This window comes from Lonchura striata, chromosome 13, assembly GCF_046129695.1.
Source record: "Lonchura striata isolate bLonStr1 chromosome 13, bLonStr1.mat, whole genome shotgun sequence".
Taxonomy (NCBI): domain Eukaryota; kingdom Metazoa; phylum Chordata; class Aves; order Passeriformes; family Estrildidae; genus Lonchura; species Lonchura striata.
The window spans coordinates 19,007,533-19,033,793 of record NC_134615.1 but is presented as its reverse complement, the minus strand read 5'-3'; the positions used below and the strand labels follow the sequence as shown (position 1 = coordinate 19,033,793).

General features: G+C 42.6%; 3 protein-coding genes across 4 annotated transcripts in view; all 3 read right to left on the bottom strand.

The window, feature by feature from the left end:
* The window catches only part of BCO1 (beta-carotene oxygenase 1), a 77,672-nt gene extending 77,220 nt beyond the window's left edge, over positions 1-452 (bottom strand). The window contains exon 1 of the mRNA XM_021541219.3: positions 404-452. The gene's annotated coding sequence lies outside the window, so the exon portion shown is untranslated. The remainder of the gene's footprint in view (positions 1-403) is intronic.
* Positions 453-652: 200 nt separating this feature from the next.
* PPP1R3E (protein phosphatase 1 regulatory subunit 3E) lies at positions 653-1,960 on the bottom strand. Its single transcript, XM_031505846.2, has one exon. The coding sequence runs from the start codon at positions 1,692-1,694 to the stop codon at positions 744-746; it is 951 nt and encodes a 316-aa protein (XP_031361706.1). The 5' UTR covers positions 1,695-1,960; the 3' UTR covers positions 653-743.
* Positions 1,961-8,944: 6,984 nt separating this feature from the next.
* ATMIN (ATM interactor) lies at positions 8,945-24,126 on the bottom strand. Of its 2 annotated transcripts, XR_002466395.3 has the most exons (5): positions 23,890-24,126; positions 18,419-18,544; positions 17,263-17,462; positions 14,319-16,289; positions 8,945-14,098 (listed from the first exon to the last, which is right to left on the bottom strand). XR_002466395.3 is itself a non-coding variant. In XM_021541218.3 (4 exons), the coding sequence occupies exons 1-4, from the start codon at positions 24,100-24,102 to the stop codon at positions 14,459-14,461; spliced, it is 2,370 nt and encodes a 789-aa protein (XP_021396893.1). In that variant the 5' UTR covers positions 24,103-24,126; the 3' UTR covers positions 8,945-14,458. The 2 variants fall into 2 exon arrangements, 1 of the variants encoding a protein (XP_021396893.1); XM_021541218.3 differs by having other exon boundaries at positions 8,945-16,289.
* Between the last annotated feature and the right edge of the window lie 2,135 nt (positions 24,127-26,261).

The window sequence follows — 26,261 nt, the reverse complement described above, 5'->3', positions numbered from 1 at the left end:
TGCTTTCTAACTATGATTAAAAACCTGAAACAGGGTTCAAAAGTAAAAAAAAAAAAAAAAAAAAAGAAAGAAAAAAAGAAATAAATTTTTGTTTTAAATCTGATACTTTCACTGCATAATGAAACACAGCTACGCCTTGGGGCATCCATACTTTTGTCTTTTGGGGTTCAAAACGAATCTGTGCCTCAGCCTGCACCGTCAGGCCCCTGACCCCGCGGGACAATGAACACGGGCGGTCAGCGAGGCGCTGAGGGCCGGTCCAGCCCGAGCCGGAGCCGGGCTCGGTTTGAGCACGATTAGGCAAATAGGAGGGAGGGATGCCCTGCGGCAGTGCCTTCCGTGGAACCTGCTGAGGTGACAGCAGCTCAGCCTGACCTCCGGGGCCGGGAGGATGTGCACTCACCTGCGGATCCCGGTCCTGACCAGCAAATCCCGCACATTCCCGGCCCCTGTCAGCGGAGCCCGGCCGGCAGCCGCTCGCTGCTTTGGTGGAAGCCACAGTGCCCGGGACACTGAGGGGGAACCCGCGCCCGGCCTCCCTGCCCACACCCCGTGAGCGCCCGGGAGGCGAGCCAGGGTTCCCCCCGGCGCCGGTGGTGACACGGAAAGCACAGATTTACCCCTCTGTAAACAGAACTCGGGAAAACTCCTCCGGGCGGCTGGCGGGGCAGGCGCCGAGGGGAGCGCGCCGAGCCCCGCGGGAGGGGTCCCCCGGCCCTGCGCGGGCTCCGCGCTCCCCCGTGTCAGATGAAGTGGATCCAGGCAGAGCTGTCGGGGTCCTGCGGGGGCCCTGCGACGGGCGGGACGCGCTGCCGGCCCCGCAGCCGGTAGTTCTTGCCCTCGTTGTTGTCCCAGTACTCGGCGCCGGCCACGCGGTAGCGGACGGCGAACTCCAGTGTGGTCTCGGCGGCGGCGCCCAGGGGCAGCATGAAGGCGAAGCGGTCGGTGATGCCGTCGGCCGGCGCGGGCGGCTGGTACGTGGCGGCAGCCTCGGCGCAGCTGGCCCAGCCATTGAGCGTGTAGCGCACCGACACGACCTTCTCGTAGGCGAGGTTGAGGACGCGCACGGCCCCGCGCAGCCCCGCCGGCTCTGCCCGCACCCACTCCAGCCTCACCTTGTGCTGCCGCACCCGCTCCGCGAAGCCGGGGCTGGCGCCGGGCTGCGGCGGGAACAGCGGCTCCAGCAGCGGCGGCGGCGGCCCGAACAGCACCGGCTCCAGGTCGCCCAGCGCCGGCGGCTTCCTGGTCTTGAGGAGGTCGGCGGGACGCGGCGTCGGCGGCGCGGGCAGCGGCACCCGCGGCAGGTCGGCCTCGCAGAAGAGGTGCACGGAGGTGAGCTCCAGCCCCAGGGAGTCGGCGAACCGCACGGTCTTGCGGCGAGACGGGCTCTGCTGCAGCGCGGGGCGCAGGCTGCGGTCGCCGGGCGTGGGCAGCGACTTGGCGCGGCGGCGCTGCGTGGGGCTGGGGGGTACCGCGGGCAGCGTGGGCTCCCGGCCGCGGCTCGGCGGCGGCTTCTCGCCCGCCGCTTCCCGCACCACGGGCGTGGGCGCGGCGTCGCCGTCGGGGCTGCAGCCCGCCCTGCATTGCTCGGCCAGGCTGCCATAGAGGCAGGCGCTGCAGCTGAAGTTACGCGGCAGGTAGAGCCGGGGTGGCGGCCCGGGCACCGAGCTGTGCAGCGAACCCGCCTTATCCATGGGGTGCCGGCGGGAGCGGCGGCGGTGCCGGCGGCTGGCGCGGCACCCGGGGCCCCTCCTCTTGATGGCAAGGCGGCTTTAGCGCCCGGCCCGCGGGCTGTGTCTCTCGCCCGGACCCAGCGGGATGCCGTCGGCGCTGTCCAGGTCGCGGCCGGCCCCGGGGGATGCCGGTGGGTTCATGTGTGCGGGGGCGGCGGCGGGACCGCGGCGCTCTGGCTGCCGCCGCTGGTGACGCGCCGCGGTCAGGCAGCGACACACGCCCCGAGCCATCCTTCCTTCCCCATGGCTCCCACCCGCCCCAGCGCCCGCCTCGGTGTCGGCCTCGCCGCGGTGCCCAGCTACACCCGCGGCTCCCCCTTCCCGCTCTCCTCGGTACCGCGGCTACGCCGTCCCTCTCTCCTCCTCCTCCTCCTCCTCCTCTCCTCGCTCTGTTCTGGGTCTTTCCTCGAGGATCTCATCCAAAAAGAGGAGGCGGCAGGGATTCCCTAGTGGAAGCATTAAAATTCATAGCGGTGCTCTCGGCTCGTCCGATCCCGTTACAGAAATAGCTGCGAGAGGAAGAGGCAAAGCCGGGCTTGGGAAGATTACACGGGCCGATAAGAAACAGCTGGCTCGCAAGTTGGATCTTACAGTGTACATTTAAAGGAAGAAATCCAGTTGATCTGCTGTAATGCGTTTACAGTACATCTGCCGAATAAAATACACCTGCCGCGCGTCTTCGTCGGTGTAAAAGGAGCTCCGGCCGAAACAGGGGGGGATGACTTTGTGAAACATAAACCGCCGCCTCTTGTCAGAAGAGCATCTGGAAATTGCTGAGCAATATTCAAATAAATTACATTATAATGACAGTTCTCTGATGTAGCTGGTCCAAGGAGCTAAACCACCACTTTAGTAAGCCGCTTCATTCCAGACTTTCCGTAATCTGGGACTCATTTTTAATTAGTAAATGGCATTAAAAACAATGATCCTACCATCCTGCCAGAGCCTGAGCCTGAACTGTGTTGACATGTGATTCTGATTTAGCTTCTGAGCAGGAGCTTTTTACACCTCTAGCATTTTATCTGCAGCACTTGGTGTTCCTTTGACAGTGGAAATGCGGCTGATAAGATTAAGAATAGGACAAGTAAACCTGATAAGGACTAAGAGGAAAAAAAAAAAAAAAAAAAAGCCACCAGAACACAGGAAAAGTTACCCACTGTCTCATATTAGAACAATCAGCTTTAGTTCCTTTACTAATAAGTATGAAAATAATTCCTAGATTATTACTGCTGGCTTCCAAATCTTTTTAATGACAGATGATTCATAAGTAGAGAAAGTTATGCCCATCGCTATTAAATTTGACACCATTATATTTCATTGTGCAACTCTCTCACATTTGCAGCCTGATTACAGGTCTTGAAAAATCAAATAGTAACAACATAAATAAGTACATCTGAATTCATTAGCCCAGAATCTTTATATTGTCTCACTTGTCCATTAACGCATATCATGGGAAGGATTTTTTTTTTTTTGAGGTCTCTTTCCTGTCTCCCTCACAGAAATGAGTATTTCAGTAAAAGAACATGAACTCCTGTCTAGTTTTTGTCTACTCATGTTAAAATGTGGACAAGGACAGACTCAAATAATTCTTCAAACAGGTTTTAAGGCTACATCCTTTTGAATGAATTTTTCCATAATTTCTCTCTCTCAGAATGAACATTTTCTAATGAACTAACACTTGGTTTTACTGACGTTCATTTCACTTAAAATCAAGTAGAGAACTTTATTTTTTACATCAATATGCAAAGTCTTTATATTTTTAAACTACTGCGAAACTAACAACACTAATAAGCTAAATGGGTTTAAACCAAATTACCCATTCAGTCAGGTCTGGATGTTTTTGTGGTATGCCTGGGAACACAACTTTGGAGTAATTTAGCTTCTGCTGTACTTTACACAACTAGGGTGCCTCTGTAAAGTTGCACTTCCCCGCTTCTGGTAATGTTAGTTGCCCAACTTCTTATCATAAACTTGTGTAATACTATTGCTTTTTGGCTTTCTCAAGTTTCCTCTTTCCTCCCACAACCATGGTATTTCATGAAACCAAAAACCCCAACTCCCTTCTCCGGTGACTGCAGGTGAGGTAGTTCATGTAACTGAGTTGAAAATACAGATTCCTCCAAAGTAGTAAGCAAAAAAAGCATAAAACCTGAGAAATCACAGTGAAAATAAAGGGAAAAAACCCCGAGACAACACAATAAACTTTGAACTAGCCAGGTCAAGGCAGCACGAGATGCAGGGGCACTTCAGCCTTGTCTCAAGTACTGTCACTGTGTAAACACCACCAGAATTCTCACTATGGTATTTCTCACTTTCTTCTCCCAGTCCAAACATTCCCAGCAAGCCTCACTGAATCTGAGGATGCTGCTGCTTTCTTTTTACTCTTGCTCACTTGCCAAGTGTGCTGTGGGGACTCTCACCCACGCCTTTCACTTCTGAGGGTGTCCCTACTACCAGGCTGGTCTGCCCCCTCTGATGAATTTTAAGACAGATGCAGTAAATGAAATCTTGAGCACTGAAATTTAACAAATACACACGCAGACATTCCCTCAAATAGCCTGAAGCTCTTTGCATCCTTCTGTGATGTGGAAACTGTGGTTTGAGTTAAAGATGGGAAGCATCAGGCACTGTTTGTAAAAGGAAATTTAAAAAGAAATTTTGGGTTTGCCTACTATAAATATTTGTACACAGCAAATGCTGAAATCCTTAGTGCACGTAAGCACTACCACACACAGAAACTGTGGTTTAATGCATGCAGTAGTAGGCAGCCATCCACCACCTCCTCTAGATCTTAATTTAGTCCACAAAATTTTGAAAACTGAAGTTTCAAAGCCTAATCTATCTCTGCTTTTATAGCACTATGGTAAGGACGTTTTTCAAAACTCTTTTCTAAATAATACTGTCAAAACCAAGCTGATACAGAAATCATTAGTACTGCCCTAGCTACCCCCTTTAAAGAAAAATATCTATTATCTTTTTGCTGGAAAGTAGTATTATTGTGACAAGATAATTTTGAAGGTGCCAGCACTAATGGAGACAGCATCCTGTAAATTCTAGAGCTCTGCAGGTTTGCTCTATTATAGGGCAAGAACAGAAAGTCTTACATTGCAATTAATGTTGACAGCCTTAGGAAATGGTGCTCAGGCATTATTTTCATTCCTCCAGATTCCTCTCCCTCTGCAGATTTAAATAGCATTGTCACAGGATAAAGGTTTGTCCTAATTAACATTGTCCTAATAACATTTTGTTGACCTGTCTCTGCATCTTCCAGATGATGTCAAAATTTTTAAAGACAGCCTCTTGTTTGCTGTGTGAGCTGAGTGCCCCTGACATTTCTGCCATGCCAAAGTGCATTTAAAATCCATCTGATGCCTGAGAATTTCCAGCTAAATGAACAGAGATGTTTGGTCCCGTTTTGTTAAAAGATTTCCAAAGAAAGAGACAGAACTGCAGCAGAAAGTGAACGGGGAGCTTTCTTCTGCTGCATTTATTGATTGTGTGGAGTCCAGGTAATCGAGGAGAAAGCAAACACCGGCGCTGGGGAGCATTAGGCAGAACCTCGATGGAACCATTAATAGGGCAGAGTGTCTGAGTGCTGGGGCTTATCCAAAGTGGCCCCTGTCACATGTCCACTTTAACTTTCCAGAACAGGTTTATATTTAGCAGGCAGATAAAATGGATGTAAAGGCGAAGTGCATTACGGTTACAGCAGCTTTGGAGATGAAGCTGTGACTCAGTACATGAACTGTAAAGGTCAACTTCTACTCTCATTCGTGCAGCTCCTCTGAAGCTGATGAACTATGTAGGTGTTACATGAGAATATCACCCCCAAATTTAATAATCTTATGTGACTACATGAATGTGACAATGGTATTTACACTGGCAGTCTGTAAGCCTGGCGTGATACAGTTGTTCTGCATGCTTCTACTTTAAAAATACCTTCCCACACTGATGATTAACTCAGACTTTATTTATTTCCCCAAGAAAACATCTTAGTCACATCTCAAGAATTGCCAGATTAGAATCAGATAGTGTGCTTGAGGTATATAAAAGAACAATGGTATTGATTTCTGTGTCAAATACTATCTTTACCAACCAGGTTATACAGTCTTTATCTATTAAGGTGAAAATTCTTTGATTCATAGAGTTATATCAAGAATTTTTGATGTCAAATCAGTGAGTAAATTCCAGCAGGCTGAAAGTTCTGCTAAACAAACGTGACACTTGGAAAGAGTGTTTTGTGCTTGGGTATTGGTTTTTAGGGTTTTGGTTTTGTTTTGTTGTTGCCTTTTTTTTTTTTTAAAAGTATTTGGACCCAAATGAAGACATGGCATTAATAAGAAAATAGAATTTTAAGAGTTTACCTATGTTCCTGACCTTGTGAATCTGCCTTAGAGTATGATGATGCTCACACACAATTTTATTAATTAAGCATTAACTGTCTGCTGACTTTCGAGTGGCTAAAGACTTTTGGAGAGAAAAAAAGCGCCCAGTTAAGACAGTAAAAAAGAAAAAATACCCTAACATGAACATCACATTTCTGGAGAAAATTATAAAGAGCATTTATTTTTCTTATATAAATAATTATACACTTTTTAGAAGGACTGAATTTTCTTAACAAGGATTAAGTCACAGCAAGCAGGTTTGGGACTCTTTCAGTCCTAGAACTTTTAACACAACTCTTCATGTCAGTATCTGAAAAAATGCATTTAGGGATGTTCCCAAATCCCATTTTCTAGTAAGAGTCATTGTGACTCAGTCTTCATATCATGGTGTAAAATAACCACAGGGCTTTCTATCAACTGCAAATGGTCTCTGTAGCACTAGTTCATGACTTTATAGAACCAAAAATAAGCTTGTGGCATACTTCATTTTTTTTCACAGTTAGAAGAAAATAGACCATTTTCTTCCCTTCTTTGTACACCTTTTTGCTGGAAAGTAGTATTTGTATAGTAAAATATTTTCCAATCTGTTTTCCATATTTAGATACAAAATACAAACTCTACAAAACAAGCATATTTCACAAATAGCCCCAAGATAAAGAAATTAATATATACTTGTTTCAGTTGCATTTTCCATTGAATAGAAAATGCAATACTTATATATATGCACACCTATATCTAGCTGTGAAACTAGAAACATTTTTCAAAGTCCAGAAGGAGATAATTTCTTCCATTCAGACAACTGAAAATAATGCTGGTTCAGTGAGAAAGCTGAAAAATGAATGCATTATCAATTAAAAGTAAAGCCAAATATGTTATACTAATTTTAAGTTGCAGCCATTCAGTTTAAGTTGCAGACAATCAGTTTTTTAGGATTATATTAAAAAAAAAAAAAAAGTTGCAGGAAAAACAAACATTATTTCCACATTTTCCAGTGTTTTATACCAGGTAAGAGTTTTGCTGTGTTTTTTGAAACTGTCAAATCAGATTAGACAAAGGTTTTACTACAGCCTGATACAAGAACACAGACTACACTCACGGATTATTCTACAAGACCTGCAGCAGAAGGCCACAAAAGCTGTTGATTAAAGACCTGGACATTAAAGAAACAAATACACAACACTTCAGCCATCATAAACTTTATCAAGTTATGTGCCTTTGAACACAGTGGGTTCTTCCAGCAGAGGAAACAGCAGCTTCTTGTTTTTGTGTTAAGAACAACACCATTCCTGTTCAAGGAAAGGAAATAAAGTTACAGGCTGGATCAGCCAGAAGTGCTTCCTCTATTCAAGGTGCCAAAACAAAACAAGTGAATTGTTGACAACAATGTGAAAATGCAATGATGGAACACCTGAAAGTTAAATCAACATTTTTCTCCTATTGTTTTAGGTCCAAACATCCAAAGGACTGATTTCACTGTCAAATCCTGGAGCAAGAAAGAAAATCAGCCTCTAACTGCATTGTTCTGATGGAAAACAATCAGCTTGCCAGCATGGAATTTCTTCAAGTGAAGGAAATTCAGAAACTAAACTCATACCAGTCAGGAACAATTTCACTGCCAGCAAAATTCTGAGCAACAGCAGGCAAGGAAGTAGTTTAAAAATACATGGGGCTCCCCTATCTCTGAACAGACACTTTCTTAGTCTGTTCTCAATCAAGAGTTAGTTTTTCCTGCCTTTTGGACTGTCTTCCATTTGTGAAAGTTTTCAGATGTGCAGTCTGTCAAAATATCTGACTTCTGCCTATAAGTCAAATCCATTCTGAATGATGAAAAGCCTCAACAGCCTAATCTAAAGCAGAAATATCCCTATGATGGGAATAAGGCTGTTATTCCTGGGATCTTATACATCTGAATGTTGCATGATTTTAAACACTCTGAACAGGAATTTAGTTTCTAGATATTTGACATCTTCCCCTCTGTAAATACCTCTTTCCCCTCTGGAAACACCTGAATGCTGCTGCTTGCAAATGCTTACCTCACACTGTGATGGGGCTGAACACAGCAGCCTCCTGCTGTCCATCAGAGAATGCTTCATTCATGATTACAGCTGAGGGAACAGTGCACAAGAACTTTCAGTCACGCGGCTTCTGCTCATTCACCTCCTCTGAATCACACAAGCAAGACTTACAGGTAACAAGAAAAATCAGCATTTTATATCCTCCAACTAACAGAAAATGGTGGGATCGTCACTAAGCATGGGAGCTGCACAGGAAGAAAAAGGATAGAGTATGAGACATACCCAAACCAAGCTTCTCTAGGCTTTGGGTTTTTTTTCAATATTTACAGTAACAAAAATATTTTCTCAGTTAAATAAAATACACAACAAAATAATAAGGCATTAGAATAGAATCATGATACTGCAGGTGAATTTCTACTGGATGTTACAACACTTGGGATCTTAAACCACCCTACAGGAGGGGTGGATGGTAAGTTAAGGAAGAAGGCAAAGGAGCCCTGTCCTGAGAGTGTTGTAGAGGTGAGACATCTGCCACAGAGCTGAAACTGCAGAGGTTCATGCACTGCATGTACAAGGTAAAGATTACATTTTGAGCTGATGAAAGGTTTGAGACAGAGAACCTTTTTGCACCTCCAGAGATCACGAACAGACATTGTAAGATACGTTTTGAAAGCTTTCCAGTTGGTAGAGATTCTGTAAACTAAAACTAAGATGTTCAGGAGCAATGGGTGGCACATGCCAATAGGCACTGGATCCCCCACCCAGGCCTCTGCAGGCAGACGTCATGGTCATTAAAACAGAAGGCAAAAAATGATTGAAGTTAACTTTATTCCAAAATATGTATAATTTACAGGACTGAATAAGTGCTTCATTTGTGAACAAAACATTTCAATACTTGTGAATAACTTACTAGTAGCTTTGTGTAACACTTCCGTTTCCAACAGAGGAAAAAATGAAACAGTATTTTGGCACAAAGTTTTCTCTGCATGCAATAATGTAATTACAAGTTTCACAGTTACTAGGACAACATTCCTTCTTTGGGATCGTCACTTGTAAAATAGGTCTAAGAAATGAATGCTTGATTTTGTCTGGTCACTGCAAATTTACTGGCTTAAATAGCAAGAATTAAACATGAAGATCCTTTGAAATCTAGATTTGTCCACTAAATAAAAAAATCCCACAGTAATGAAAACAAAAATATTTTAAGGATATTTCTCAGCCTTGCTGAGATGAACTCACACACGCTTTGGGAAAGACTCACCCATGAGATTTATTACTCATTCATTCCAAATAATTACAAACTTAAATGAGATTGTAATCAGGTGTTGAAGTCTTTAAGCTGTAAAGATATGGCCATCTTTCATACCTAGCTTTATCACAGATGCACTTGCAAAGGTCTGTAGATAGAGGTACTGTCAATCTAGCTCTGCATGCAGGTGCTTGAAGCATGTAAAGCACTGGATGTTGTGTAGAGCTGACATCACCACAAGTCATCTATTATATTCCACTGCTAGTTGTTGCAGGTATTGTAAAGCCAGCATATGAAAAATGGTCACAAATAAAGGGACTTCTGTTATTTAACTCAGCAGTTCCTTGAGGCGTTTCCACCATTTCAGACTGGTTACGTTTTCAGTGAAGAGTCACACGCACAAACACAAACATTCCCTCACCCTGACTTTGGGGCTGAGTGCTGAGTTCTGTTCATTGCATAGCAATGGCACTTGAAACAAGAGAATTCAGTCACGTCCTAAGCAGCAAGTCCTTCTTGCACATATTTAAACTCACATCAACTCTTAAAAAACAACAACAAAAGAAACAGGAGATGCATGATTGCACCACACACTGGTTTGCTACCATTAAACAGCTGTATCCTCACAGTGTTCCTGTTATCAATGGCAGCCTGGTTACTGGAGGCCCATCCTACCAGGACACAAGCATAGCAGCACCTTAAACCAAACAGGAATGAAAAAGCTTGCAAGGCCCAGAACATTACCAACAGTTTGGTGTGAATGCAACATTAAAATCATGTTTAAAAAATCAGCACATGTCAGAAATATATTAAAGCAAAGGAAGCTGTACAACCTTAATGATAAAGGCAAGCACATTTGATTCACCTCAGAGTTGCCATTTCAGGAACATGTTCTTTTGCAAGCTGAGCACTCTATGTTGATTCAGTATCAGTTCTATTACATTTAAAAGGCTTTTAAACCCCCTCTAGCCCCCAGTTCTGCCAACTCTTACATTTCTACCCAGCCTCACCAAAAAAATCAATTCACATCTTAGCAGCATAAGGATTTAGAATACTGGAAGGTAGCCATTGTTCTTTGTTCTGTTGCCCTTACACGACTGGGGTCCATATGACTAACAGGGAAATTCAGCCTCTTGTTTCCAACAGAAAAGAACTGTGTATTGTGCCTTGAAATAAAAATTTCTAAGGAGTTAGTTACATACATTAAGTTACAGACACTGAATCAAGTTGTTCAAAACTAAATGAGGTTTCACAAGGTTTCTTTTGCAGCTGTTTAATTTACAGCTGCAAGTATATATACATTTTTTAATTATTTCATATCCTTTGGAACTGAGAATTTTCTAAACACAAGCAGCTTCGCATAACTAAGAATATGTAGCATTAGCAAACTCAGACTTAAAACTACCAATTTTTCTAGACCAACACAAAAAGTTTTGGGGAGGATGCCCTCCCTACCCACAGCAGAAAGTATTTACAGGTGTATTAGCAGAAATAGATACAAATAAAGCCACAAGAAGAAGAAACATTTACTGTCAGACAAACTTTTAGCATTCTGACAAACAAATATGGAAGGCAACAAGACAGACTTTTAATTTTTCAGCTTATTTGTGCTTATGTTCTCACAGAATGTAAGTCCCAAATCTGCTGTTTCCTTTGTTCAACTCTTTATATATATATTAAAGAAAAGCACAAATGAAACTACAGAAGTACTAATTCAATTTTATAATAGTGTTACACAGGCATCCAGATCAAGATCCAGCCATCACAGCTTAACAGAATTAAGCAGGAAACACATAAAGGATAAGTACACATAATATTAGTATCACTTCCAGATAAAAAAATTGTGCCAAGAGGCTACAGAGAATCTGATGTTACTTTCTGTATAGCAGCTCTAATGGCAATAGAGAATACAAAAAAGAGTGAAGACAGTAAGTCACTGCTGACCAATACTTACAATACAGTGCCTTGAAAATCAAATCAGAGACAAACTGCAGAAAAAGGGAGATAAGTAACATTTTAGTTCTACCCATAATAGTTGTGTCTGAAGTTTATTTTATAACAAAGTAAAAAATGGAAAATCAACTTTTTCTAAGAATTTGTTTAAATGTGAAGAATTTGGAATATTCAGCAAAGTGTTTCAGATCAGGTTTTGTGAAGTTTTCTGTGGGATTCATGAAACTATGAAGTCTGGCTGCAGTCTTCACATTTTCACAAAAGTACTTAATAAATCCAAAGTGAGTAACGTATGCCAGAAATACATGATCCAAATCTGTTTTTCACTGTTATGAATAATTTATGGAGAACCAAAATAGTGAAGAAAGAAGTTAATTTTGGTCAGAAGGTAATTTTGTCTTTCCCAAGACAGTGCAGACATTTAATGTTTTCTTAATACTGCACTTTCAATATATGACTCCATGTTGTAGTACTGTGTTCACCTAATTAAATTCCAAACTGTTTTAAACAAATAGAATCAGTAAAAGAATTATGATTTGCATGTTCTAATAAAACACACAAACCTCAGAAGGACTTTTAATTAAGAAGTACAATAACTGGGTAATGATTACACTTTAGGATTTCATCCACACAAACTTTTGGGTCTTTTTCTAGCAGTTCCTGATGCTAAGAGCTTTGGCTTACAAAGCTTATTGTAAGCTTTGTCTTACAATAACATGGCAATTATCACCCCAATTTGTAAATTAGTTTCAAAGTACTTTGAACCTCGATGGTCTCTCAGATGGCTACAATTCAACCGTTTCAGTAATTCTGCTCCTCAGCACCCAGATTCCTTCTCTTGCAGAGTAAAGACTCACTTTCTAAATTCAGAGGTAATGAATAGCTTCTACAGCTTTGGAAAATACCCTTTTTCCAAACCAGGTTTCTAGTAACTGCCTCTCTTTCACATGTCAGTACAGACAACTTGCACATAGGAAACACAGAAATCAGTGTATGAAGAAGCATTCTCTGGTATTCCAGGCAGGAGAAGAAAGGAGAAGGAAAAACACTTTAACATGTGAAGTTGCAACATTACTACAAAGATATTGCAGTAGAATAAATTAACCTAATTTTGTTCTTTATCTTATCTCTCAATTTCAAAGTAGGCAGGTAAATATGACTCAGTCATATCTTCACAAGAAACAAAATTACAAGTGAGGCCTTCCTTCTGTAAATACATCCCACCCTTCAGATGAGAACTCTACAGATATTGTGAAACCTGTGGGCATTCCTCATAGCAGAGTTACTTTCTCCTGAAGAACTGCAAGATTCCGTTCTACAGTTTCTTCAGCCAGACTGGAAGTGTCTGAAGTCATACCTAGAAATGTTGAAAAATCAAACAGGCAATACAGATGGGGTTTCAGGAGGAAAATGTGAGTTTCAGGATTAATCTGAAGAGATTATTTCAGTAAAGGCTCAACACAGCAATATAAATACTATTAGGAAAAGACAAATAAAAAAAAAAGGGGAAAAAGAAAGGTATTGCTCATCTGCAACAAAAACAAGCTGGCTGCAATGGATGAGTAACTTAACTCCCACATCCTTGAACTGAGAATATACAGCACAAAGCATAGGGAGTCTTGAAAACCTAAGGCTTGGACATACATTTGCTGCTGGGCTGTACAGTAAATACACAGCCAATACCTCTCCTCTAACAATGGAGGAGTAAAGTCTGTTACAGGCCCAGGAATTTGACACAGAGAGTTTTCTTTTAAGGTTACAGAAACAAAAACCTGTCCAGTAGAAAACCAGAGACCTACATTTCACAGATAGTAAGAGATAAAAATTACTTAAGGCCAGATTCCACCATACATTCACAACTGGCTTAATGTAAATGAAAAATACTGCAAACAGCGGCACGAGGGGCAACCTAAACATTAAAAAAAAGGTGCCAAGAGGTCAGATGCTTCTTCTCTGAAAAATCAGTTTGTGTGAATTTGACTATACTCTGGGAAACTGTGAAAGTTGCAGGAACTGAGGGCTGCAGATCAAAGTGCAAAAGCAAGATAGAGCTGTTCTGGCAGGGCTTCTGTGAGCTGATCTCCCAGCTCTGCTGTATGGATTTCCAATTGATTTTGGAAGCAGAAGTCCAAAACCAGAAGTCAAGGTGAGTTTTAAGGAATTTAATTATCCATTTTTAAAGATTTCTCTTAATGTAGTAAACCACTGTAATATTTCTCAACTCATATCTCAATAAAGCTAGGAGAATTTCAGCAAAACCAAATTATTCCAGTCTCTGAGGCACACACATTGTAACATTTGCATGTTCAAGACAAAAATAATTTAAGCAAATCCCTTCTAAAGACTCTAAAAATGTTAGTCCCATTTATTATACTAGCTAGAAGGATGACATACTAATTTTCCCTACAATTACAAATTCCAAGTTCTCTTCCTACCCTTCAAAGAGCATCAGTGCCACTCAGGGAAAAAAAAATACTGCTTTACACACCTTTTTAATAATAAATATTTTCAACAATTCAAGAATCTCTATGTGTCTAGTGTGTTGGATAGGTATTTGGAAAATGTCAGCTTATGCAGGAGAAAGAGCTGTGAAGGCATAAAGTAAAAGAAGACAATACGGCTGATTACGTTCATGCCGGATTTAAAATACAAGCTACTAAAAAAAGTAAACAGAAGTAGCTTACACTAATAGAATCCTCCCCATAAGTTCAGGGAAGCATCTCAATTGAACAGGTCAGGGTTTTGGTCCAGCACATTGGAACCCTGCATGTAAGCCAGGAATAGAGAGAGAGATATTGAGAACAACTTTGAAAGTTCTTCCACTTAGATGAAAGCAGGAACAGCTTCGTAAAGAAGTCTGAGGAAAAAACATAGGCACCACATAATTTTTAAGGTTTAAATGTACATTAACACTTACAGCCCCCCCCTTCCCCTCTATTTATACACATATAGTTTATGTTAAGTTACATATTCAATAGAGTACCTTCAGCATGAAAAGTCTCTTAGGTCAACTGCTCGTGAAAAGTACATTCAATAATGCAAAGTGGATCACTTGGTAAAGCCATCTCTCCCACCCCAATAAGTTAAATTCAAACCACAAGAAACAGTTATATTATGCAGCACTCAGTGGCTGGGCTTGTCAGAGCTCTGGAACAAGGAGCACAGCTCTTCACAGGTCTGTGTTTCTACTGAACTGAACTGGGACTCCATTGTATTCCAGGCTAAGTCAGCCAAAAGGAAGTCATCCATTGCTGTCTGTGTTTCATTGCTGGTAAGGAATAAACTCCCCAGATTCTCAAAGCAGCTATCCATAGTCTGAGTCTCAGCACTACTGAGCTGGACTTTGCTTTCAATATTCTGAGCAGGTGTATTTTTAGTAGCCATATATACTTCTGTCTGGGTTTCTGTATCAGATGAGTCAGTGCTCATCGAGAAACTGGACTGTTTCAGAATACTTCCTAAAGGCAGATGGGTAGTACTGTCCAAAAAGAAATTCAAGTCTGTCTGTGTCTGTGTATCAAACATCTCCAAACCTAAGAAGTTAGAATTGCCTCGACAGTTATATGATTGAGTGGCACTATCTGAAAATAAGAAATCAGTCTGAGTTTCAATGTCCAGTGACTCCAAAACTGGCTCAGAGTTCAGGGTACCAAGCTCACTCTCTTCAGTCTGAGTTTGGATGTTGGATGCTGAAAAGAACTCTTCAATGTCGAAGTCTATCCCTGTGCTCTGTGACGGACCAGATGGAAGATGTGTGTCAGCATTAGAACTTGTCTCGGACAAAAGGCCACGATTATCCAGTGTCTGGCCAGACATGTTTCCTGAAAAGATGTTTTCCAGATCACTTAGCAGATCCATTGTCTGGGTTTGATTATCTGTTGTATTTTGAGATGGAAGTATATTAGTCTGTGTATTGAAGCTGATAAGGGATTCAGACTTAACCGTATCCTCATTCAGGCTCTTGCAGCTACTTCTTTGTAGCAAGGTTTGATCTATACTTGCAGGCATTAAATTGTTTTCTGGAAGTTCAATGTGAGTAGAAACATTATATGATGAAGGAACATTGTCAAAAATGTCACTGCACATTACAGCCTGGTCCATCTGTACTCTTCCATCAATACAGTCCTGTGTCCTGCTGGTTTGAGTCTCTCTGGAAATGCCACACGTTGGAAAACAGCCCTGACTGAAAGCATCAGTCTGAGCAGCTATGGATGAAGTCAGCTTGGAAGCAGGCAGCAGTGTCTGTGTCTGTACACTGATGGGTAATGAAACCTGGGAACTGAATGACAGATCTGTCTGAGAACAAGAGGACACAGAAGAATTGGGAGTCCAGGCTGGAGCTGGTACAAAGCTCTGTGAGATATAAGATAAGTCAGTCTGTATATTTATTGAAGAAATTTTGTTCTTGTGACAAACATTCCCCAGATCTTGCCCTGTGTTATTTGATGTAACCTTGTCCAATTCAACTTGTACACCAGTACTTACTGGCTCACAATCACCAGAAGTCATCACTTTTGAAACAGGCATACTGTCTTTAAATACAAGTGTTTCTGCCTCCAGGGCTGGAATCAGGATTCCTATAGACTGAGGCAATAAATGAACAGTTCTTACAAGTGAACCTTGATTATCAACAGCCACTACAGCAGGTTTGACAGAAGAGTCTGTTGCAGATACATACACAGGCAAGTGAGCAACCTGCATCACTGGAAGTTTAACCAAAGCCACCTTGGGCTTGGGTAAAAGCATCTTTGGTGCACATTTTGGCTGCATTTGGTTTGTGAAGTTAGAACTGCAGGAGCCTTCAAGAGAGGCTGCTACTTTGACTTCAGAGGACTCCAATTCCTGAGTGCCAGGAGCAGTACTGTGGGTATTGCTGAATGCTTCATTTGCTTTCTCTGCCAACTGCTGATTATGCATGGAGGACTCCATTTTCCTTTTCTTACTAGGAGGATCCCTGTGAACATGAGATCAATAATTTATACTTCTTTCCAACACAGAACATCTGCCTTCCATTCTTTTCAGTCACTGCACTGAAAATACCAACTGAAGTCACGGATGAGGTTGGATATGAGAAAACAATTAATCCAGATTAAAATATAAAAAGACTCCATGAAGTTCAGTTTTGCTAAATGTCATTCTTTGCTCTCTCATTTTAAAAAAGAATAAACACTACCCGTTATGGAAACCTATTTCCAAATGGATGTGCAGGTTTAGATGGTGTCTTCCCTTCTTACATTAAGCACACTGATTTGAAGACTTTTAACGTGTTATTTTGAAGTGTCAAAATAACAGACAGAAATAACAATAAAATAACTCTGAGCATTGAAGGGACGGAGCTCTTAAAATATGTGTATGGGTAATGGTCTCTCATGCAAATGGAAGATAAAATTAGCAATTTTTCACACAAAACTTAAATTTTGCAGCAGCTGAACCTCAAAGACAAGCTAGGCCTCAGAAAGTAGATTACCCTTTTTCAAATAGATGAACATATTGAAACTATAAATCTAAACATAGATGGTAAAAAATACATCCACCAACAATTGCAACAATGACTAGACTGTACAAGAAAATAACCTGAACCGCATTCCACATCTCAGTTACCAGCTATAATTATCTCCAAATGTCTACTCTCACAGAACTGTAGAAGTAGATACAACAAGAATGACCACCATTTATACCAAGCACTGCAGTGTCATCAGTGCTTTTTGTTTTCTATGTAGGGAAACCAGATCTTACTGATTAGATGATCACCACTGCCTTCAACAAAACAGAAACTCCTAAAAGCAACAAAGAAACTGCTAACTGTTTTGCAGCTAAAGCAACATGATCCTATTTCCTATTTAATCAACAGAAAGGAGACAAAAAGGCAGCACATGAGACACAAGGGACTTGGTGATGAACATATTACTTCACTGCTTCACTTTTACCTGTGTTCTGCAGGAATTTCATGGCCAGTTCTGTAAATGTGGGACAGTAATGCTGTTCTGCTGGCATAAGGGCACCCACAAGTACACTGGAAAGTCTTGCCACAGACCTCTATATGCCGTTTCAAATACCATTCTGTGCCATAGGAGTTACTACATTTATCACATTTGTGCTTCTTTTCGGCATGCATTTTCATAAAGTGCTAGAATACACAAGGGAAAGTAAACATTAGCTTTCAGTGAAGATTAAAAAAAGAAAATCACGGTTAGAGGAGAAAATATCTGCAATTTTTAGTTGCTAAGTAGCGCTGAAGTGTAGCATTAATTATTTTTTTTAAAGCATTATTACAAATAAGTTTAAAGAAATCAATAGGGAGAATATGAAGTTTGCAAATCTGCTGATGCTACACGCATCTTAAAAATACAGATAAACATCTACACATTTTCTAATGCCATCAAAGGTTTCCTGTGGACATCAATAAATCTATAGATCAACCTTGCCAAAAGAGCACATTAAGTCTATGCTGCAACATATGCACACTCCTGAGGATCTACAACTGAGCAAATAATCTCAAATCATACAGGTCAACACTAGAGCGAACACCAGACTTTTTCCTTTTCATTTATGGCACCAAGTGCCAGCCACTCACCTCCTACAGGGTCCCCAGATCAGCATGGGTAACCAACTGCAGCAGTGCTCTTTCTGCTCAGTAATGCAGAAACAAGTTTTATATGTTTTCTTAAAAAGGTTAACTACTAAACAAATGCATTTTGATATTAAAGCAGAGAAAAGCTTTTAATCCTTGACCACTTGAAAAAGCAGTTAAAAGCATCAGCCACCGTTTAAACCTTCATCAGTTGCTACCGTGACTTTTTTCCTCCCCTCTTCTTTAATCTGTCTCCATTCACTTAATTTATGGAGAGGGGCTCTGATCTAGTTTAGAAAAACATACTGGCAACTGTCTGATCAAAGTTCAAGTCCTCTAATAAAACATGCAAACTCATGAATCACATGTGCACTTGGAGTTGCTGCATACAGTTCTCCAACTTCTGCCTGTGTGCTGAGAGGTTATACTTGTATCTGTAAGCAAAAGCACACACTCTTTGGAGTAGAGACAGGACTAAATCAGTGTGAAAATACTTCAGGAAACAGGAATACCTGTTTTACAAGAGAAAATTGGGAAAATGGTCTGTTTGGTCCTCTAGGGCAGCCTTCAATAGGACAGCAGTAGAATTTCTGTGAAGTTTTCAAACCCTTCCTTATTGGTGCATTAAGTTTTCCATCCTGAAAAAGAACCAGTTGAGAAGTTGACAATTCTACATGTTTGCATATTCAAGACAATATTCAAAATACACATCAACTATGGCTGAGTTTACACATCTTAATGAGTTGGAGGCACTTTCCTATGCGATTTCAAAGTTTAAATGGAGTTTTTACCTTGTGTGGATACCACTTTGCAAATATCCCACCAAAATTACCAGGTGCAGTTACTACAACCTCTATGGAGTAGTGGTACTCTATGATTTACTTTTACCATGACACTCCCTGTCCTGTTTCCTGTTATTTGAGCCAAAAAAAATTCCATACAGATACTACCCTAGACTGCTGATTCAAAATGGTTTTACTTGTTAGTAGCACAGTACGTGAAGCTCCATTAAGATTAGTCACTGAAACACAACACTTCCTTGATGCTGGAATTCTGTTAGCACTGTTTAGAGTTGTAATAAAAATGAAAAATGCCAAGTATGCTCTGCCACTTAATTTAGATCATAAACCAAATCTCACTTAAGTCTATGAAACAACTGGTATGCTAATTCTGACCCTCCAAACACTAAGTGACCAATCTGTCCAGGCTTTCCATGTGAGCTGTCTTACTGACCATCACATGTACATAGAAGCAAGCAACACAACTTGCTCAAAGAGGACCTCAAATGTACATATAAGAAGGACATACCAGTGAGACTGTCCAGATTGTTCAACCACACAGAATCCCTTCCTTCTGAGGACACTGGCATGGAAACCAGACAAGACATGTATCTCTAGACATACCCTAACTGAAAGGGTCTCAGTGGAAGTATCAGGAATCTACATCTCAGCAAAAAATTAAAACTATTTAAAATCTGATGCTCAGAGTAGCTGAGAGTCTCCTTCCATCCTGAGACTGAATCGGAGGCCAAACATAGTCCCCAGAGCCAGTTACTGCAGCCCAAGATGGCATCACCAAGATGATTTTTCAGGGAGGAAAGGGACCATGCTCTGTTTGAACTCTGCACCTGATTTTCCTTAGCATGAGGATAGTGAGCACAGTCAGTAATGGAAGGTTGACTTCACACCAGTCACTCCCTAACTACCTCTTTGGGCAGATCTCCAGCTGGTCATGTTTACACAGGTTACACCAAACACAGAGAATGCACAAAGCAAAACAGTCCTCCCAATGTGAAGCAAATAAAATATGTACCTCAGCTGCCAGGGCCCAAAGGGCTTCACTGCTCACACCCCCTCTTCTTACCCACCTGCAGTTACTCACAACCCAACAATGCTGTCCTCAGCCACTCATGCCTTGCTTTTGAAGTCCTCTCATTTAAACCTCAGGAAGCTGGGGAGGGGGATATTTCAATGATTTTGTTTTCCCTCAAATCACCTCTTAAACTAAAATAATCTGTAAAATGTAATCCCTTCAAGCAACATTTCAGTTATATTTCTACACACTCAACACTGCTACTTGCGGACATTGGCACAAGTTCATTTATATTAATGGCATACCAGACTCAAACAAGCAACATTTAGAGCCTCTTGACCAAAATGGTCACCTGCCATATCAAGAAAACCTAGAATAAGTCTCTAAAAAGGGAGTTTTCATGTAACATTTTTACCTTCTAAGCACCTTATACAGCAGTTTTCCCTGTGGACAGCCCATTCACAAACAGGCCTGTTCTATCTCTGCTGAATCATCACTGTGACTATTGTTGTATCTCCTAGAGCCACTGCCCTAAACGAACATGACACAAAGAAATCCAGTTGTTCCAGCCCCAGCTCCACTTTTTAACCCTGACTTTACACAGAACACTTTCATCACATGTCAAAATCCTCAGGAGAAAATAAGATCTGCCTTTAAGTCAAAGCTATGCTTGGCCTCTCCCACTGCAGATGATACCAATATGCTGAGTAACTGGCAGTTAGAGTTACTTATTCCTAAATAAAAAGTTATTAAGTGTGTTATATTTAACATCACAACCCAACAATTGACAGGGCAATATGGGAAACATGTTCAGCCACTCAACAGGTTAACCTCAGTCAGATTATTTAAAATTACTGAAATACTAAGGTATAGAATAACAGCAAGTGTTTTTTAAAAGCTTTAAGCCAGTAAGATGCCTTTTTAACAGCTTCAGTGGCAGCGACCACCACACATTACTTGTGACAAGCTGAGACATACTTTACACATATAAGATATTGTATAAGGACAGCAATCTTGCTTTGACCTATCCCAAATCCTCGTGGCTCTAAATGGTTAATCTTGCATCTTCTCAAAGCCCACCTGGCCAGTCCTGTTTAAGACATTCCCACAGCTTCCTTCCTTACCTATCTGATTTTATGTCCCATGTTTCTACAACATCCAGCCACGAAAATTACTGGTATATATTTGGTCCAATGAACTTCTCCCAGTGCAGACACTTGCACTGCAAGGAATACTGACATGGCTTGTGACACCACTTCAGAAAGCAGGAATTAACAGTCCTTGCTACAGACTTAGTCAAGGTGAACTTAGTGACGTCTTGCTTTCCTGCCCCAGAAAGGCTTACTCCAAAGGATTAGTTTTAAATGATGTTGCAGTAGACTGTAGTCAACTATTTAAAACATGGGGGTTTTGCAGCAGATGCTCAGCCATTGCTTCACTAAACAGGACAAGGAGAGAAGTGCATTTATTCTTATGATAACAACCATTGTGATAGTACAGTATTTGAGTAACCTACCCCAAGGGTGTGCTACCCTTTCCAGTTCACACTTACTAAAACTCCCCAGTTATCACAATAATCCACATAATTATCTTCTTTACATTAACTCTTCTAGCTTCATTTTAAACTACACACATGTAGTTTCCCTTCTTCCCATAATATAGCCAAAAGACCAAATAATTAAAATAAAAAAATTCAAGTTTATATCCACTGCTCTCATTTTTTAATTGGCTTATCCGCTGTCAAGGAGCTAAGAAAATTATGTATCAATACTCAGTATCTTCTTTGTTAGGCAAAATAAGCCAGATTTTTCTAATTTCCCTATGTCAGAAACACTTGCCATTCATCACCCTTAGCAGTTATTTTCTACAAATCTTACAGGGTTCATTTTAACTTCTTTGAATCAGATTCTTACCCTACAGTACTGACATAGAATATCCCTCTGCCATATTTTAGGATTGCCCTTCTCACAGCAGCTTTACCCTAAATGCACATTCATGTATGACCAAATTATTTTGTGTTTCCCATCTCAGGTTATTTCTGGTTACAAACCAGAGCTGATCAAACAGTTTGTTATCACTTCACAAGACTAAAACCTGGTACTGATACACTTGACTCTGTTTTTATAGGATAATCTCTATGTAAATGTCTTTCCTTTGCCACTGCAATCCCTTATGGGCTTTGGTATAAAAACATCCTACTGGTGCTACTTTTATTAATGAAAATTAACCAAGTCATCCTCCCTTCTCCTCATGAGTATTGTGTTCTCTTTTTCTCCAATAGCTTCTTACCATCTGATTTGCCAAGTTGCCTCTTCACTAATTTCACTAATAAATGCAATCTACTGAATTATTTTTACCTGGGAAATCAACTACCTCTTAAGAGGGAATGCCAATATTAAAATATTTAGTGTCCCTTAAACCTCAATAACATTTTAGTCTTAATTACAATGCCTTTGAAACAAGTCAAGAAGTTTCTGAAAGTCTGCATCCATCCACATTTCAGTATTTATTCCAAGCTATCACCAGATTCAGTAATTAGGTGTATGGAGTATGTTCTAATTCTACAAGGCACTGGTGGCTAACAGCAAGCTGGGTGAGAAAGCAGCATCTCCTCACCCATCATACCCTGAGTTATGTAACCCACCAGCTGCACTGCACGCTCAGAGCATCAGCTCACAACCAAAATGACTCTGCTGACCTGAAAGAACACTTGGAACTTCTGCTGTACCTCCCGCCACATGGAATGTGAGATCTAACACATAACACACAATAAAGCTGTTAGCATGCATAGGAAATGAAATTAAAACATCCCAGAGACACAAGACAGCAAGTACACTTGACACTATTTCCTTTTGTTCCTCGCCAACGAGCACGTGTGACCCACACTTGACTCTGTAGCCATTTCACAGAACAGGGATGTTTATTGTTCTCCCACTGAGGCTGCACTTTCAGCTATGAATGCTGCACTTGAAATTTTCCAGGAATACAATTTGTCCTTGCACACTTGGCATTATAATTTTGGGAAAAGCAAAGATATCTTTCCGAAAGGCTCACTCTCAATGTGTGCCTGCTGAACTGTGGTTCTCCTCCCCCCCAGCACATGCTTAGTTCAGGAGTATTATGGAAATGAGGGCTTGTTTCCAAAATGGCATCCATCTGTTTTGCTGGTTTTTTTTAGCTCAGACATTTAAAAAAAAACCAAACAAAACCCCAGCAGCCATCGGCATTGGGATGGAGATGGTTTGCCAGCTGATGAGGTTAGGAAATGCTGCATGTTTGCACAGCACCTCACAAGTGGGGCTTTAAAGTCTTACTGCAGAAAGATTAGTGATAAGCAAGTAAAACAACAGAAGCTGAATCCCAAAGAACTCCTAACTGCTTGTGGTATGTTTACAAAAATGTGCAAAAACGGTTATTTTCTGTAAGTAATTTTAGAGGAAACCTCAACACAACTGGTCAGCCCATTTACATACACACTTGTGTATTTATACAGGGACCTGCAGGAGCCTTTTACGAGGGGAAATTCAAACAAGAGCCAACAAGAAACACTTTGTATTCCCATCTGGAATGGCAGAATGGTTTGGGTTGGAAGGGGACCTTAAAGAGGATCCTTGAAGGGGATAATCTCGTTCCATCCCCGTACTGTGGGCAGGGAAACCTTCCACAATCCCAGATTGCTCCAAGCCCTGTCCAACCTGGCCTTGGACAATTCCAGGGATGGGGCAACCTGTGCCAAGGCCTTCCCATCCTCACACTGAAGAACTTCCTCCTAATATCTAAACTAAACCTACTCTCTTTGCACTTGAACCAGTTCCCCCTTGTCCTGTCACTCCCGACTTTTGTCCCCATCCTTCCTGTCAGCTCCCTTCAGGTACCAGAAGGCCTCAATTAGGTCACCCCAAACCATCCTCCTTTCCAGGCTGAACAAACCCAACTGTCTCAGAATCTCTCGGAAGAATCCCGATTCTTCTCAGGGTGGGGAACCACACCGCCCCTCGGTCTCACTACGAACCAAAGCCCAGCACAGCCAACACCGCAGCCGCCCCCCGGACCCGAGCCGGCCGCAGGCCCCGGGGCGGAACACGGCGCTGCGCCACGGCAGAGCCACGGCGCCACGGTGAGGGGCCGAGCGGGAGGGGGCGGCGGGGCCGGCCCGGCCTCACGGCGGTACCTGGAGCGGGTGCGCCTTGCTGAGGTGCATGTTGAGGGCCGGGCTGTTGGGCAGCACCTTCCCGCAGCCGGGCACGGTGCACAGGATGTTGGTCCGCACTTGGGACAGCTCTGTCACCGAGGGCCGCACCAGCTCCCCGGCGGGCGGCACGTCCCTCACGGGCGCGGGGGGCCGCCCCAAGCCCCCGCCACGCCGCCCGGCCGCCGCCGCCATGTTGCTGTCAGCTGCTCGGCCCCCGCTCCGCTTCCGGGGACGGTGGCCAATCGGTGGCGGTTCTGCTGAATATTCATGAGCACGTGGCGCGGCTCCGCCCCCGCCCGCCAGCGCCCCGCGGCGGCGGCTGCGAGCGGTGCGGCCGGGCGCGGGCCCGTGCGCGCTCTCGCGGCACAATGCGCGGGCACGGCGCACCGGGAACACCGGGAACACCGGGAACACCGGGAACACCGGGAACACCGGGAACACCGGGAACACCGGGAACACCGGGACAGGCGGGGGAACGGCGAGGGGCGGCCTGGCCACGGCACCCGTTCCGGCGCACACCGCCCGAGCGGCTCCGCTGCACGGCCCAGGGGCTGCGGTTATTGTGTTCACCGGGAAGCGGAGAGGCAGGCACCGATTTCTCTGCCGCGCAGTGACAGGACACGAGGGAATGGGCTGGGCTCTGGCGGGAGGGTGAGGCTGGGTATCAGGAAAAGGCTCTTCATCCAGACCCCCTCAGGGAAGCGGGCACAGCAGCAGCCTGACAGAGCTCCAGGAGCATCTGGAAAACGCTTTTAAGTCACAGGGTGGGATTGTTGGGGTGGCCTGTGCAGGGCCAGGAGCTGGACTTGACAAGCCTTGTGAGTCCCTTTCCGACTCAGAATATTCTAGGATTTCCTGACATTGGAATCACCAACACAACATACAGAGGTTTTCCCCGTATAGCTGGCCAAGTTAAGGGAAAAGATGAACACCAGTTTTTGGGTAAGAGCAATGCCATAGGTGTAGCCCCAGGATGTGTGTTCCTGCAGGCCCTGTGCCCTCAGCTGTAGGCATCCTGCTGCTTGGGGTTAGCACAGAATAGTTGAGGTTGAAAGAGACCTTTAAACATAATCTAGTCTAACCCCAAGCTTCCAAATTGCTGGAAGAGAGCAGCTGGAATTGGGAAGACAAGATTGGTCTTCATATTCCTCCTCCTTACGTCCTCCATGGGGACAACCTGCTCAGCAAGAAGGAACTCCAGAGCTGCAGCTGTTTCCTGACAAATTAATAAATACACACCTCCTTGCCTGGAAATGCTGCATCATTCCTGGAGTATCCCTGCTTACAGGAAGTCAGAGATAAAAACACCTCTGAAAATCAGAGATACTAAAAAGAGGATGTTGAAAAGGGGATGGAGGCAGCCTTTCCCAGAAACAAGAGGCAGTAGGCCAGGTACTCAGAGTGTTCTAGAGCACTTGGGAACTTTACCTTTGTGGTAAATCACTGCCCTCTCAGGCATTTAGGTTATTTTGGAGAGCACATTATGAAGAACAAGTTGCATTGAATGAAATATATGCTGGAATCTTAATGGATCTGAATCCTGGAAGTGTGCTGAAATGTGTAAAGAGCCAGCTCTTAATGTCTATCACACCAAACCTGGAATTCTGCCACATTATGTTAAGTACTTTGTCAAATCAACATTTAAATCACACAGGTGGAATTCCTAAAATCCATACCACTACCAGATAGTCCTAAACCTGTTTTCATGTGTGAATTATAGAGATGCTGAAAAACATACCAAAAATCTGTATATGATAAGTAATGTTTTCAAGTCAGGCCAAACAAACTTTTACAAGAAGACTTAATTTACACATTTATTTACAGTCTGAAAACAAAAACATGCCCATACAACCTCTGGAAATATGGTTGCTTCTGCACACTGAGATATTGCAAGTATATTGGAATTCTACATACACCAAGTACACACAAAACAATCCAGATAACAGAAAGTAAAAACTTGTACATTTTAAATGATTCTTCAGATCAAATAAATCTCTAAAAACAAAGCAGGGAATACCTATACAATAGCCAATGTTTACAAGCTCTGAAGAATTTCATTGCAAAGCTGTGTGCATTAGTAACTGTTGCCATCTTGATTCCATATTCTTTGCTCCCAAGCAAAAATCCAGTGGCAACAGGCAGGGATTTCAGAAGTATTGAATATTGAGATATTCTAAAACATGTAACTTCCTCAAAAGAAAATATTGCCTCTTCCATTGTATTCTTCCAAGACAAAATTTTGTAAGACATTAATAGCAACAGGCAGATTTTCAAGTATTTCTTACTGGCTGTTGCACTTGGTGAGAAATACTTTGGAAGCTGAATTTATTAATACCTCTTAAAACTAAATG